The sequence below is a fragment of the Ctenopharyngodon idella genome, chromosome 18 (genome assembly GCF_019924925.1).
Source record: "Ctenopharyngodon idella isolate HZGC_01 chromosome 18, HZGC01, whole genome shotgun sequence".
NCBI lineage: Eukaryota > Metazoa > Chordata > Actinopteri > Cypriniformes > Xenocyprididae > Ctenopharyngodon > Ctenopharyngodon idella.
Window position 1 is genome coordinate 19,048,499 of NC_067237.1, and position 17,312 is coordinate 19,065,810.

The window sequence follows — 17,312 nt, forward strand, 5'->3', positions numbered from 1 at the left end:
GAAAAAATTGGATATTTCATAAAATACTTATTTGATTTTGTTACTGATGCTTGTCATACTGCCAAATAAAGAAGACAAAAAAAATATTGCTGCAGGAAATAACACCGAGCAAAGAGTAATTCTTATAACCTTACTACTACCTTTGTCCAGCATCTTATTGGACAACAATGACCTCCAAATACGCAGCAGCACCCCAATCTTTTATTGTCCATTTCAAACCAGTCCTTATTTGGAGAGCTTATCCATTGGCTAGAAGGCGTGTCAATCAGCTTCCATGGTCCCGCCCCCTTGCTCAAATATCAAGCGGTGAATGGTCAACAGACGGGCTGCTACTGTCTGCTCGTAACCACAGCGACTTAATCTGGACCTGGATGCGTGCTGAAGGAACCTGTTCGCAATAACAAGAAATAAAACACTCATCCGAACAACTGCGGCGTTCATGTCACCGGATAAAGATGCTGTCGGCTTTGGTTAGCGCGTTTTACCTGGGCGACCGGAGAGTTTGGTCGATGTGACATTGCTTGAGCTTTTTGTTCTGGTCCCGGACGCAGACCAGCGATCGTGCGTTGAGAAGATGTTGAGTCGGCTGATGAGTGGCAGCGTCAGAAACCTGGAGCGAGAATACATGTGTACGGTCAGACTGCTGGATGATACGGAGTATACCTGCACCATTCAGGTCAGTCTCAGCAGCAGCACCTGTGCTGCCGAAAAACAGCGATCAGCAGACCTTTTGTTGCAGGCTGGGAGAAGCGTGCGCAGTGGGTTTTAATAGCAGGTGCCAGCAGCATCCCCCCTAAAACCGGCATGTTACTTCTAAGTGCTGCAGTGCTCGTTTGATAGAGTAGTAGCTTGGGTAAAAGCTGTCTCAGGTTGTTTTTGGATGGAGCGGGCTTGTTTTGCACTCATCATGACTATTGTTGATGATGTGTTGCATTCCCATAAATCAGCACAAACACTGAAGTGCTGCTGCTGCTATACTGGAATCTGCTCTGTTTATTTATATGGCTTTGTGTATTTTAAACGATCAATTTCTTTTCTATAAGGTCTGTAAGAGCACTCCCAAATACATTTGGACTCATAATGGGTTGGTTCAAGATGTTTTGGGAACGTCCTGAGGGATATTTTGGTGTAAAGGAATAGTATACTTTGTACTAGGTGTCTTTAACTACTATGCACTTGCATAAGAAAAATAATTCTTAGTTTACGCAAAACACTTTTGTTGCTATTAAGGTGGGATAAGGGTACATTTAGGAACAGATTTGGTGGTATGGGTGGGTTAAGGTGTAAGGGAAGGGTCAACAGTGTAATTATAGATGTAATTACAGAAATTATTTACAGCTTTAATTACATTAAGGTATTTTTAAAATAAAACTACAGTGCGCGTACTTACATGTACTTACAGTGTACTTACCTAAGAAAATACTGAGTAATATAAGGTAACTACATGGGTTAAGGTTACACTAAAAAATCTTGGGTTAAAAACAACCCAAGTTGGGTTAAATGTTCGCCCAACCTGCTGGGCAGTTTTATTTAACTCAACTATTGTTTAAAAATGACTATATGGCTGGCTTAAAATGAATCCAAAATAGGTTGGAAATTAAAAATCAGACGCATAATTACTAGAGGCAACAATAAAAATCAAAAGGTAAACATTTATTAATAAGCAGTTTAATAAAGGTTTATTATTTATTAAACTTATTAATAAATATTTATTTATTAAACATATTAATACATGTTAATTACCAATCTATTTGGGGTTAATTTTAAGCAAACAATATAGTAATTTTTAAACAATAGTTGAGTTAAATACAACTACCCAGCAGGTTGGGTCAAACATTTAACCCAACCGCTGGGTTAAAACAACCTAATCGTTGGGTTTGTCCATTTTTAACCCAACTTGGGTTATTTTTAACCCAGCATTTTTTTTAGAGTGTTTAGGTGTATGTTCAGGGTTAGTAGCTAGTTAATACCCAGATATTATAATTACTGTAATAAGTAGTTTGTACATGGGGAACAGGACTGTAAAATAAGGTGCTACTTATAACTATATTGTAAAAACATGTACACACACAATAACTGCATTCTATCAAAAGATTAATTTAAATGCCAGTACAGCAGTTAAAGACACATAATATAAAGTGGAACCAAAGTCTGTCATTATTTACAAAAAGTCTTTTTTTCCTGTGGAACATAAAAGGAGATGTTCTACAGAATGACAGCTTCAGGAAGAAACATACAATGAAAGCCTAACATTTTGCCTGAACATCAGCATCACTCTATGTCTGGACTGAGTATCTGTAGTAAACACATCAGGACTGGCTTCAGAGGATCTGTTTATTAAACGCATGTGTCCCCTTTACAGTTTATTGTCATAGTATTGGAATTGCCCCATATGCAGGAAAGTGTTGTATGGATTCTGGCATGATGTCAACACTACACATCCATTAATAATGTACGCTTTGGTCTCCAAAACTGCCCCTTGGGCGCTTGTAAATCAAGCAGTTTAGTAAAGCAGCATGGATGGCTGGCTGCTAAGCACTGGCTGTACAGGAGTGTGTGAAATCCGGCAGATTATAGGAGGTCTGTTACTCCGTGATGAACGGAGGGTTACATCATAAACACTAGAGATGGAGAAACAACCAAACTTATCTATTTCACTCTTTTCAGTTGTAGTTAGTAGATGTTTCTCAATGATCAAACACTAATAGTAGTTTTCCCATTTTATGTTTCTTTATTTAACCCTTTGGTGCTGCTCGTGTGTCGGTCAAAAATGACTGATTTTTTTTATTTCAATGAAATGTACTACATTTTAGTTTGAAAATGTTTTTTTTTTTATTTAACATTTTGTGTTTTTAGGGTATTTTGTGGTACTAAATTATATTTATGGAATAGTTATGATCCATTTATTACCTGTTATTCACTTTTTGAGCATAGACTTGAAAATGAAATTTCTAAGCGCAATGATATTACGCAGCACCTGTGACCCCCGCTTGCACAGGGAGCGTGCCTTGCAACCATGGAGACATTTGTGAGAGACGCTGCGTAATATCATTGCACCTGCTGCACCCATGGTACGGCAGCAAAGTTCCTTGATCATTACGCCGGAATGACAGTATAGTTCCTAGTCATATCGGCCTAGAAAATCGCAACTTTTAATTTTCCTTCGGTCTTAGTACACGATGTAACTACTGAAGAGTCAAGTTTTAAATAGGAAAAATATTGAAACTCTTTGGTCATTTTTTAACGAGATGCTAACGGTCTAATCAGATTCAATGAACTATGTTAAGCTATGCTAAAAGTGGTACCGCCAGACCCGGAGATCGGCTGAATGGATTCGAAAACGGTAAAACTCAACTCTAGGGGAGTTGGAAAATGAGCCTATTTTCAAAAAAAGTGGAGTGTTTCTTTAAGGAAGACACTTGGTAGATTATTGCTGAAGTGAAACAAAGAAAAGGTTATAGAAGTTTAAGTTTATTATTATGAAAAATGCATAAAAATACATTTAAAAAAAAAAATGTATATGAAATATATATTTTCCAAAACATGTTTTGCTCTAAAAATGTGAAAAAAAATCAAAGCTGTAAATCTAAACAAGTTATGTTTCAAATTTGAAGTTGATATCTCAAAAAATGAGCTTTCAGTAAAATTTTATTTGGCCGCAGTACCAAATGTTTCCACTAGATGAAATTCGCTTCTCATTCGTTTCTAATGCAGGCATTTTTGACCATGAACAGTACAAGTGTGACTATTTTTCTCAGGATAATTTAGTCTTTTTTAATTATGTCCATGATTTTTTTTGTGTGTGTTCACATAGCAAGTGCCTAAACCTTTACCAAGTTTCGTACCATTCCGATGAATAACAAATTCGAAAAAAAAAAAAACGTATCATTTTTCGGTCAAAAATGACGGAACAGCACTGGAGAATCAAACATTACTAGCACTTGTAAAGGTCGTTTTTACAATCCATCCATATATAATATTTTGAGAGAAAGTCTGTTTTATTACCCTGCTGTCTTGAAGGGAAATACTCATTGTTTTTCACATTTAAAACTCCGTATTTGTTTTAGATGAACATTGTTGCAGTTTTTACAGGGACACACAATTGACATTGTGATTTGGTGTGTTTTGACTATTTTGGTAGGATTATTTATTAATTTTTTTGTAAAATATGTTGTCATGATACTGATTAATAATTATTTCTATTAACCGCATATAAAAAACAGAGAATGCATAAATTATAGATTAAGTTTATGCAACAAAGATGATCTCTTTTTTTTAATTTTTGGGATCCCTCATTTTTTATTCAATAACACAAGAACACAGACAAGAGATACTTGTACGTATAGTCACATAATAATAATAATAAATAATAATGTACTTATATTTTCAGTGTTTTGTTTTTTGTTTTAATATATAAAATGTGAGAAATTTGAGCATGTTTTTGCACATAACAACAAAATCCTACACAATATTCATATTAGTGATCGACCGATGCACGTCTTTCAGTGGTTAAATCTTAATTTTTTTTATTTGGTTATAATAATATTAGTTATTTAATAAGAGGTTATTAACAGAGACAGATGTGATTTCTTTTAGTAGGAGACTCAGACACACAGACACATTTCTTCTTGTATGGAGCTGTTTGTCTTTCTTTGAGGAATCCTTTGTTTCTTGTGTAGCTTGAAATGAAATGGGAGCCCACAGATCGCTTTCTATTACAGTCAATCTGAGAGAATCCTATTTCTCAGCCCTCAGAAGTCTGCGAGGACTGTGGCTCCTAGATGACACGTACTCCCTCAGGGCTTTCATAGAGTTTCGACACATCAAGACAATCATTGCATGTTAGAGAGGATTAGAAGGAGGAAAAAAGGAAGGAATTTTTCAAGAGTGAACACTTTAAACAGCCTTTATGAGGAACGAGTGTTTGTTTTATTGCCACAATCCAACATTGTGTTGACCTGTTGATATTTAAAGGCCCGTTGGGATGCTTTTACAGTAAAAGAGAAAAAGTTTTGAGTAAAATGGAAGGGAATATGTTGGTGATTTCAAATGAAGGAATGATTTCTTAGTCCTTGCGATAATAATTCGGAGTAATCATATTCTGACGGCACTTATACATGTCTTAAGACGTTTTCTTGGCTTACAGTGAAATATCTGATGACATTGTATGTAATACTATAAATGTGGATGATTTTACCTCTTGTTTTTCTACTATTAATTTATTAATAATATATTAGTGTTAAAATTAACATTAACTAAGATTAATAAAAGCTTTAGAAGCATTTTTCATTGTTAGTTCATGTTAACTCATGCAGTATTGTATCTAATGTTTAACAATTGTCTTCCTTGCCAAAAGTGCATTTTCTGATCTCACATATTTTAAGTAAACATTGGGCAAAATGAGTGTTTTAATTAAAATTGGGTTTAGGATGTGTACATCCTAATTATATTGTGAATATATTGGCATTGTTATATCATCAGTATTGTATGGAAGCTTGTTTCCACCACTAAATAAAATAATAAAAAAATTAATTGCGACTTTTTATCTCGCAATTCTGACTTTTTTTCTCAGAATTGCGAGTTTTTATCACGCAATTATGACTTTATATCACGTAATTCTGACTTTATATCACACAATTCTTTTTTTGTGAGATATAAACAATTGTGAGTTATAAAATAAGAACTGCATGATATAAACTCTCAGTTGCATCTTATAAAGTCAGAATTGCAAGATATAAACACGCAATTCTGACATTTTTCTCAGAATTGTTTATATCTCGCAATTTTGACTTTATATCACGCAATTCTGACTTTATAACTCGCAATTCTGACTTTATAACTCATAAATCTGACTTTATAACTCGCAATTCTGACTTTATAACTCGCAATTCTGACTTTATATCTCTTAATTCTGACTTTAAGCAATTCTGACTTTATAACTCGCAATTCTGACTTTTTAATTCGCAATCGTGACTTTATATCTCGCAATTCTGACTTTATAACTCGCAATTCTGACTTTATATCTCTTGATTCTGACTTTATAACTCGCCAATCTGACTTTATATCACACAATTTTGACTTTATAACTTGCAATTCTGACTTTATATCTTTCAATTCTGACTTTATAACTTGTAATTCTGACTTTATATCTCTCAATTCTGACTTTATAACTCACAATTCTGACTTTATATCTCGCAATTCTGACTTTATATCTCTCAATTCTGACTTTATAACTTGTAATTCTGACTTTATATCTCGCAATTCTGACTTTATATCATGCAATTCTGAGAAAAAAAGTCAGAATTGTGAGATAAAAAGTCACAATTACCTTTTTTATTTTATTGCGGAAACACATATCAGCATCAGCACTACTATAAAGTAAATAATAAAAGTTTTTCTATGGTATTTTGTAGATTTGAATCTGTGAGTGCTAATTGTAGCCGGGCTGTGCGTGTCTGTAGTGAGTGCCAGGCAGGGAGGTGAGCAGCAGGGCTGATATATAGCTGGAGTCACTCCAGTGCAGACAGCAGCAGGTGTGCCTTGTGCAGCAGTGCTGTGTTGTTTGGCACAGTGACGTAATGGAGGAGAGACTGTGACAGAGCAAGCTGCCAGCTTTCCTTTCTCTCTCTCCCTCTCTGCAATGATGTGGCCAGGGAATAATCCACACTAGCTTGGGCAGCAGAGGTTGAGAGTGCACAGTCATTGTTTAACATCCTTTCTGCCCTCCGCTGCTCCCTCTATACGAGTTGCAGGCCTGCCAGCTCGGCCTCGGGGTTCCAGGACACCTAGTCCGGGAAAGGAGCAAGTGAAAGGCGGAACTAGGTCAGCCTTTTATTCTCTCCCTCACTCCCTCCCTCTTTACCCCAAATATCTTGTTCCCACTATGCTGAGATTCAGTCCCTCCAGGAAGTGCTTTCATCACCAGCAGATAGCTTCCTTTAAAGCTCCCCGGTGGCTTCAGACCTGCTTGTGAATTGGCCTAGCTTGTGTTTTTCTTTTGACAATCAGCAAACACACTGTTCATATTTTGTAGCAGCTCAGCGGAAGATTGGTTCACTTAACGTGCGGCTAATGTGCTTTTCAAAACGCAACCCATGTTTCCATGCTGGAATGATCGTGAAACTGAAGGTGTGATATGGGGAAATCTGTATGACACAATTAAATGTGTTAAGTGTAGCACATTGCAGCTGATGTGACGCTCAGAAGTGCTGACTATACAGAATTTACTGGGTTTATTTATGTTACACATTTGCTTAACTCGGGCTAAATTTTAAAGGGATAGTTCACCTGAAAATGAATAAAAATCTTCCTCTTGTTATTACGAAAAGGTTTCATTTTCCTATTTCTCTCAAACACAACAGGATGATGATGCTTTCATACAAGGAAAGTAAATGGTGACCAGGGGCTGCAAGACTTCAAAAATGACAGTAAAGCACCATAAATGTACCATAACAATAATCCATATGACTATTGCACTATATTCCAATATTGGAAAAACACTGACTTTGCGATGCAATGTAAAAATACAGTATTGCGATATGAAGAAAAATACATTTTCACCATTGAATTGAATAGCTAAATTTGGAAAGCATTCATAATTCTAGAATGGTTTGGATGATTTAGGGGCAGTTTACACAACATTTTCAACTAAAAACAGCAAACTTTTTATGCGTTTTGGCTGTTCGTTTTAGGGGCCTGAAAACATTAACTTTTGAAAACGGGTTTCAAAGTGCAAGTTTTTGAAAATGATACCGTTATCATCTCCGTGTAAACTACAAAAACACACATTTGTGAAAACGGTGACGTCATGCACATGCATTTTATGCTTTCATTCTATAGGCGCGTAATGTTCCCCTACAAAGTGACATCGCCAACTACTGGCCTGGCTGCATAATACAACGTTTTTAGTCGTTTTTGACATCGTCATCTGTACGTGAAAATGCAAAGAAAAAACTTTTCAGTTTTTAGTACATTGTTGTCGTGTAAACGTACCCTTAGTTGACATCTGCATAGAAAATAAATAAGCCAATCAATAAAAGTAATTTAAATAAAATAAAGGAATTTGGGGAAAACTTGAAAAATGAGCATGTATACTCTACAAGAACCAACTTCATAAAGTGAAAAAACCTTTCCATTTGAGTTTTAATAGGGCTCATTTCCACTGTTTTTGACTCTTTCAATATAACTCAAATTAATTGTGATTATTTTTATTGTGAATATTATTAAATAAAAACATTAAACAAAATAAGAAATATATTGCAATAATTCAAGTATTTAATAAAATAATAAAATAATTTTATAGTACAACAACTGTAATATTTCATTACTAATACAATATTTTGATTTCTTAATTTTCACACGTTAAAAGTAGAGCTGTGCGAGCTGCACACAAAATCACAGCGGAACATTCAAATCTGTGTTTGCACTGCCGCTGAGCCAGAGAGAGCAGTTGTCATATGAAACAGCTTCTTTTCATCTACGCAGTATTGTTATTTCTGTGTTGCAAATATTCAAATTATCACAGAAGCACTGGGATATAAGTTTATATTTCAGATATAAACACTGATGTCTATGGAAGCGAGCAAATCACATTTTGAAAGTAGTCGATTACATCGTTACACTGTGTCCTAACTACACGCGATGCCACGACACGCGATAAAAGGTATCTTTTCCATGTTAATCAGATTTTTTGTCCTAACTAGCGGCGACGTCGACACGTGATGATTCTATTTTAGAAACGGTTTCTATTTCTCTGCGACGTCGCGGCTGGAACAACAACACAAAGTATGGCAATGATAACCTCAGGTAATGTTTATGTGGTTTATTATTATTATACAGCTTTGTAGCCGTACTGAAAGTAACCATTGATAACCACCTCAGATCGTGAAAATAAATAAATGGTCACAAGAACGTTCAAACTGTCAACTCTTTGTGAAGAAACAAGTGTATTCCATGACAAAGGTTGGTTCAGTCACTCCGTATGTATTTTAAATAATGTTTAAATATACTCATCCATTTCATTGTGACTGCCGTGCGCTTCCCAAGAGAGCCCGCCTTCACGCTCTTCTGATTGACTGTGGTTTTTGATTGATTTTGTCACGTCATAGTCGTGTCATGTTTGGTGTGGACAGATAAACTGCTTGTCGCTAGAAACACATCACATTTGGTTAGGACACGGTGTTACGCTACTAGGTGGCGACAAGTGACTGTTAAAAATGAATTTGTCATTGAATCATTCATTCAACAGATTCATTCAAAAACGCTGATTCTTACAGTAAACAAAGTAGTTATTATGAGTGAGTCATTGAATCATTCATTTAAACCCGATTTTTAAAAATGATTCATTCAAATTAATTAAACATTTCAATTAGACTTCAGCAATTAACATTTTGTCAGAACCTCTGGTAAATTACATGTTATTTTGTTTAGTTGTCTGTGGAAGAATCGTGAACTCTATTTGAAACAAACAAAATTTATCCAGAATCGTGCAGCTCTAGTTAGACTTTAATCAAAACTTGACATAAAAATGGAGTTTATTCAGAGTGGATTCCATTTTTTCCCACAAATGATAACAAGGATGTGAGGGATAAACAGTCTTTTCAGAGGGCCATATATTGTCAGTGTCAATCATTCAGCTGTGGCAAAATTGAAAATATCTTTAATAGAATAAAAATAAAAGTAGATCTGCATCAGTCTTTTACCTAAAAAAGTTTGCAATGACTAGCATGACCCTAGATGTTCAGCTGGCATGAATTATGTATTGTCTCTCTATATCTGAGGGAAGAGTGAGCTCTCATCATAAGATGCCCTTGCAGAGGCAATTTGAATTTTACTGAGGCTGCAGCTCTTTGCGTCCCTCTCCCTCGCTGTTGTTCTCAGTGATTGCAGGCAATTTACAAGCTTCTCACATCTACAGGTCACAGTGAAAAAGCACACAGACAACCGCGGCTAGGCTGCGTTAACAGTGAGAACATGATGAGAGTGTGTTTGTGTGAGTGGGTTGAGAGAGAAAGAGTATCACAAATTAGCACACACATCACACACATGTAATTGTCCTCTAAACACAAACACAAATAATGGAGTATTTGTGCGTTTAAGGTTGCCATGAAGGTTATGTGTTATTCAGTTGGTTTCTTGGTGGACTTTCCGGCTTCATATTCCTGTGAGGACATGTGGGCATCTCTACTTATCACTTCTTGTGTTTTGGTACCCTGGAACTCTAATTAGCACTAATTGCAAGTGCACTCAACCATGCTGAAGATGCATCTCTCTGAAATCCATTGCCATATTGCTCTTTCTAACTATAAAATGTGTTGAGGAAATGCTTTCGAGATGCAGTCTTGCGTTTTAGAGGAAAAAAGAATTGTGTGTCAGCCATTTGTGGCAGAACATGCTGTGTTACTTCTAGGTGAATGATCCCACGGTGTAAAATGTGTGTTTGTGGTGCAAATGCAAGTACTTTCCTCTAGGATCACTCAAGCACAATTAGAGATATTTTACAGGGTCTGTGAAGAAATTCAAGGCGCCGTCTCTCCAAATGCAAGTTTATTTTCCCAAGAGAATAAACCTTTTTTGTAATTTTTTTTAACATTATATTATATTATATCATATCAAGGTTGTAACCACCATAGACATATTTGATATTATTAATGCTGCTCTGCTGTACTCCATTATGCACCGCTCTGTTTGTTGTTAGGATGACAAAAAAAGTTTTAAAAGTTACATTTTTTTTAGGCTGGTATGCATCAGCAGTCTAATAGCGCTCATCACTGTCAGAATGAGTGAGCTGGCCAATCAGATCAAAGAAGGCGGGGCTTATTGTTCACAGAAGACGAGTGCGAATTCCAATGAGACGCTTTCGTTTTATCCAGTGATGCAAACTACTCAACATTTTTATGAAATATCGGCATTTTGAATTGAAAACATGCTATTATTTGATTCATATGATATGATTAATGTCATTTATTATAACTGAATGTGACGGGACAAGAAACATTTTGCGTTTTTGACATACTAGACATACTAGAAGTGTGAATATATATTTTTTATGTAATTTTTTAATATTATATTATATATTGTTAGAAATTCATACTTTTATTCAGCAAGGACACATTAAATTGACCAAAGGTGAGAGTAAAGACATTTATAATGTTACAAAATATATTTCCAAATCAGCATATTATTATTTCTGAAGGATCATGTGACACTGAAGACTGGAGTAATGATGCTGAAAATTCAGCTTTAGAAATAAATTACATTTTAACATATGTTCACATAGAAAAAAATATTTGAATGTTTTTCACAATATTGTTGTTTTTACTGTATTTTTTAATCAAATAAATGCAGCCTTGATGATAATAATCTTATAAACCCCCAATCTTTGAAATTGAATATTATATTATATTATATTCTGTATAATATATATATATATATATATATATATATATATACACACAGTATATAGGGTATTACCATTGAGATGACTGGGAAAAAGTGTCCCAATCAACCTGAATTCACCCTATATATATATATATATATATATATATATATATATATATATATATATATTTACACACACACACACACACATATTCGATATAAATAATAATATTATACAGTATGTATATAGTTTTATATATAATTGCAATATAGTATATGGCAATAGTATTTAATAATATAGAATAATAAGAAAAATATAAAAAATAAGTCATGTTGCTCATATTGATTACAAAAACTCATTCTGTTCACTGGCTGTCAAGTTTACTTGCAGTTTTGCTTTGCTTTCTTTTAGTTTTTTATTAATTTGCTGTGGTGTTATATTTGGCAGCCCTGTCCATAGTGAAATTTATAAAATCCTGCTACACAAAACTGTATATTAAACATCAGATATGTTCTGATGAGCTGTTATTGTGTTGCATCATTCAGAAAGACACATTTTTTGCTGCTCGAAACTTTGTGGCGTCATGCCTGACTCGGAAACCAGGAGTAAAGCCTAAATGATATGATAAGACAGGTCAACATATCACACACTCTGATAAAATGTTTCTTTAATCTCACAAATTTGTTCTGTCCTTACAAAGTAAATCAGCAAACATCACAGACCCATTTATCAGCAATTCATGCCATATTTTTGTGCTTTTAAGCAGCAACTGCTTCTGATGATTGTGATCGTGTTTCTAAAGAGGGTTTGAGCCCTGATTTACCGCCGCTGGTTCTGCTCCCTTTGGCCTCCTCCTCCACGTCGGAAATCATCTTATGAGAGGATGATGAATGAAATTAATGGCTCTTTAATCTCTTGGTGGTTTGAAAAACAGCGTGTGTGAGTATGTGTGTCAGCTGGTTTAATGATTCGAGCCTGCCATGGCTATATCATGTGTGTGTGCAGCATATATATATCTGTGCATGTGGGAGGTTGAAGAGGACTCGAGTAAAGAAATCTCACTCATAATAATCCCTGGCCCTTTAAGGAGCTTTCATTTTGAACAGCTCAGGCTAAAAGTGGGATGTGTCTTCCTCATCATGACTTTCTGCCTGTCATCCCCAGCAGCGAAACCCTTGCGTTGGGTATATGAAAGACGTCTCTGTATAATTATGTTGCTACTTATAGAAAAAAACTTGATAATCCTCAAAGTGAAGATGTCCGATTTGAACCCCCAAACTGCTGTCATGGATGAAGAGGAGCTTGAAAAGCTAGTTATTATTGAGAATGCTGTCCTCCGTATTTTAGACGTTGTATATAATTGTCACAATATTACAGGCCTTCCATACGGCCTTCTTTACATTGTCATATGAACGCTGATGAAGGTTGCTTTTTTAAATATACATTGGGCTCCAAAAAAGTTTTAATATTTATTTTAACTTATTTTTTGAATGTTTAACTTGGAAATAAACAGTGGTAAAAAATGTGGGATTTTGGGAAATATAAAATAAATATAAAAGATGAAATATTTAAGAATCTGCTCTGTTTGTGACTTTAAGAACTCAGATTTCTAAGCAAAAGTAGGAAATTTTGACATGAATTTACAAATATTATTTATAATTTATAATATATATATTTTTTTAATTTATTAACTATTTACAATTTATAATATATTTAATATATTTATAATTATATTTATAATAACTTATAATATATTTTTTTAGTTAATTTAATAATTATTTATAATTTATATATATAAAAATATTTACAAATATTATTTGTGATTTATACTTATTTATAATATTATTTGTAATTTATATATATATATGTATGTATATATATAAATAGTATATATATAATTAATAAATTACATTTAATTAAAATATATATGTATTATTTACAAATATTATTTATAATTTATAATATTTATTTTTTAGTTAATTTAATAATTATTATTATATATATATATATATATATATATATAGATAGTATATATATTTATACATAATATAAATAAATAAATATATATATATATATATATATATATATAATTTATAATTTATAATATATATATATATATATATATATATATTAGTTAATTTAATATTTTAATAATTATTTATTTTATATATATATATATATATATATATATATTGCCTGTTTTTACATTTAGATTACCTCTGGCGTAACTCTCTTTAACATCTTTAAAAACATTAATAATTTAAACTAAACTTAAGTCTTAAAATTAATATCCATTTTTTGTATGTTGTACTTTATAATGTTGTGATGACTGAGCTCCCTTGTAGAATTTTTAGCGACTGTCTTTCTATTCTATTTTTACTTTATTCTTAATTAATTTGGCTTGTGTTAAGAGCACGTTATAAAATTAGTAGAGCATTCCAGTGTTTTATTAGATATTATTTAGTACATATAGTATGTACATTTGCAAACAGAAGGAATTTATTGAAATTCAGAAAGTGAGGGGAGGAGATGTTTCCTAAGTTAATTCAACATTAAGGTCCGAGTGCTCAAATGGTATCAGGTTCTTCACAGTTGCTAGGGTGACTCCCCAACAACATGCTCAAATGTGTTGGCTAATAGTGTGGATGTCTCTTTGCACACACTGTAACAATAGACAAATAGTCCTTACACTGCAAATAAATGGATGGAATCTTGTTGTTCTCACACTGACCTTTCTCAACAGTGGCTTGTAATGGAAACCTGCCAGTAATGTGGATGAAAGTGACGTCGTACAAAGACCTCAAGCTCTCTGTCTTTCCCCCGTACCTGACCTCATTCTCTCTTTCCCACGCCGGCTGCTCTTCAGCCCTGCTGATGCTTCTGTCACACCCTTCTGAGATTTTGTATTGTAACTGTTTGTGCAATATTTAGGTCTAGTATCTAAATCTTGATGTCCTTTTCAGCTTATTTCTAATGTTTAAGTGTTCTAAAAGAATTTGTCCAGATTACTCTGCCTGGAAATTCTTGTAATTTAATGCTGGTGATTTCATTGGTCGGCTTGTTCTTTTGGTGAAGTTTGGCTCGTTTCATTGGCTGGATTTCAGAGCAGGCCATATACTGTCTTGTTTGCATTGGTTAAAGTGCTCCTTTAGTGATTCTCTCTGTAAAACCTTATTTCGTTACGTCATAAGCTCTTTGTATAATAGCTCTCTTTCAGCATGTGAGTTTAGTGCTTCCATCCAAACTTCACTCGTCACCAACAAGGAGTCAGTGTCTGGATTCTCACTAACTTTACAGTCTTATGTGATATACCATATACTAATCTTGAAAAAAATGCTGTGCAGCTTGTTTATAAATGCCAGTTAGCGAAGGATTGGAGTTCAGGGTTGTTCATTGGAATCTGTAGCAAGTGGAGCCATTACATGAACCATAAATAGATGTGATTTAAATTTCAGAAATATGTTTGAACATTTCATTTATTATTTGACATCAAGGTTTTGGACAAAAAGATTTGTATCCTATTGGGCTTTGTTGATGCACTGAATATTGTTGTTGCAAATATAGATGTATATATATATATTATATATATATACACACACAACAGTTCTTTCTGGTTCTCGAATCTGATTGGCTGAGAGTCATGTGATATTCTAGTGAAAACAGCACTCCTACCTTTTCACCCTTTGTATCACTCCGCTTGAAGCGACTGTCATGGCAGCCAAGTAAATCCACCATATTTTTTACAAATACTACACTTGTTGTACCATGAACTATAGTTTTAAAAGTTTTTTAGGCGAGAATGTAGTTGTTTAGACCTGAAATATGTGACTCATATTTAATCATAGCACCTATTTTGCAATTTGTTTAGACGTTTTCGGAGATGCGAGCTCCAGGCCGTCAGCGGCCGTTCAGTGCTCGTGTACCCGCCGAGAACAGCTTCATCTCGGCAAGTGCTTCGGGGATTTGGCACTGGCTCTTATAGTGGTTAAACATGAGATGTAATTAATTTTGGGTATACATACTAATACTTGTTCCTGAGCAAATCGAATTGGGTTATGTTAAATTTAATAACTTAATATTAAGGCTATATTTAACTTCCTGTAGAGCACTGCTTTTGTACGTTTGACTGAATTGTACAATTGTGTTTATTTCCTATTGTCATTTACAATGCCAATTTAAAATTGCTGTCATTTTAAATATTGTTGTTCAATAAATATTATTTTACATTATAGTTACATTAATACACCATTAGATGGCGGCAAAGTTTACGAGTGAATGAGTTTTAAATTGAAAATTTAAATTTTTTAAAATTGAAATGGACTTTTGTAAACAAAGGATGTTGTTTTAGCGCCGTTATGAAAAATTCCCTTAAATGTAAAAAGGACAAATACAAAGATTGCTTTCCTCAGCGAACATTCAAGCAGATTTTTATAATGGATATAATATTATGGACATCGACCTGAAGAATGAATGTTATATCAGACAGGTAATGCTCGCTCAGGCGATCTCTCTCTCTCTCTCTCTCTCTCTCTCTCTCTCTCTCTCAATAATACTGTACAAAATACAATGAGTTTCAATGGAGGGACTCAACATTCCTTTGTTACTAGTTTTGAAGTTTTAGAAGTAGTAACGGAGGCTTGGTCAAACTGTCAACTTGAGATTTGAATCCGTAGTGGAAGGAAGTAGTTCTGCACAAAAGATGGTTTTAAAGACACTCTATTGCTATCTTTTATTTATTTACACACTTGTGCCGTCGAACTGTTGTTTAAATGCAATATCACACTTGTAGACATGCGATATGGCTGTATATCAGCATGCTGTGATTACCTGCGGCCTCGTGCCTATTGCCAAATCATAGCAAGTTAGAACTACTGGCACAAATGGCAAAGCAGAAAAAAAATGTTTATTGTTCAGCCCTGAAGTTCATTCCACCAGTTAGTAAATTGTAGTTAAGAGACATGACTTGGATAAGGGAGACAGTCTGTCCCAGCAGCGGAGCAGTGCAGTGTGTTCCCTGGCACAGTATTGCGCTGTCATCACTGCACCAGTGCAGCTGAAGACACACCGTCTGTGACAAACTCACACCGGGAATATGGTTCACGCACTGAGCTGCTCTTTCTCTGCTGATTTATTAGTGCTACTGTAAATGCTGCACAGCATGAAGTTCAGGCATGTGAGATGTGTCTTCCTCATCATGCATGTGTTTGTTTGTGGATGTTTGTGTGAGACGGGTAGCTGTCACACTGTGTGCTCACCGATCATTCCACATTGTTGCTACGGTCGGGATATTAAAGATTAAAATGTGTGCTAGGCCTGAATGTTTCATGAAGAGAAACCTCACTAGTGCGTGGCTGGTGTTTACCCATGTCATGGTGCAGGGACGATGCTATTGGATGGAGTAGAGAACACGTCAGGACTGAACTAGAGGATTACATCAGCGGTTCAAAGAGAACGAGAGTGTGAGAGAGAGAGAGTATGTGCAGTAGGACGGAACAGAGATATTAATGTTTACTCCTATATCCAGAAATTTATCTCTGCCTCTGCCTCACTTGTTTTGGAAATTAATAGCAATGCGAGTCTGACAGCTGTGAGTAGATGCACTTTAACCGAGAAACAAAATTACAAAGGCGGCACAGAAGCTGCCTCTCAAGCGACATATTTTACATTTACATAATAAGAAGTGCACACTGTTTAATGCTGCACAGAGGCAGAAATAATGCTGTGAAATGTTTTAAATATGAAATGATGCAATTTAAAATTAATTAATAATGGCAGCTGGATGTAACGCAACAGACTGGAACAGATCTCAGGGGTCTCGAGACCTGACTTGACTGTTTCTTAAAGGATTAGTTCACTTCAGAATTCAAATTTCCTGATAATTTACTCACCCCGATGTCATCTAAGATGTTCATGTCTTTCTTTCTTCAGTCAA

At 34.6% G+C, this 17,312-nt stretch overlaps 1 protein-coding gene across 1 annotated transcript in view; it reads left to right on the forward strand.

Moving 5' to 3' along the window:
• Positions 1–321: 321 nt before the first annotated feature.
• LOC127499508 (FERM domain-containing protein 5) overlaps positions 322–17,312 on the forward strand; it is a 124,211-nt gene continuing 107,220 nt past the window's right edge. The window contains exon 1 of the mRNA XM_051869869.1: positions 322–676. Within this exon, the coding sequence (XP_051725829.1) occupies positions 575–676 (102 nt within the window). The 5' untranslated portion in view covers positions 322–574. The remainder of the gene's footprint in view (positions 677–17,312) is intronic.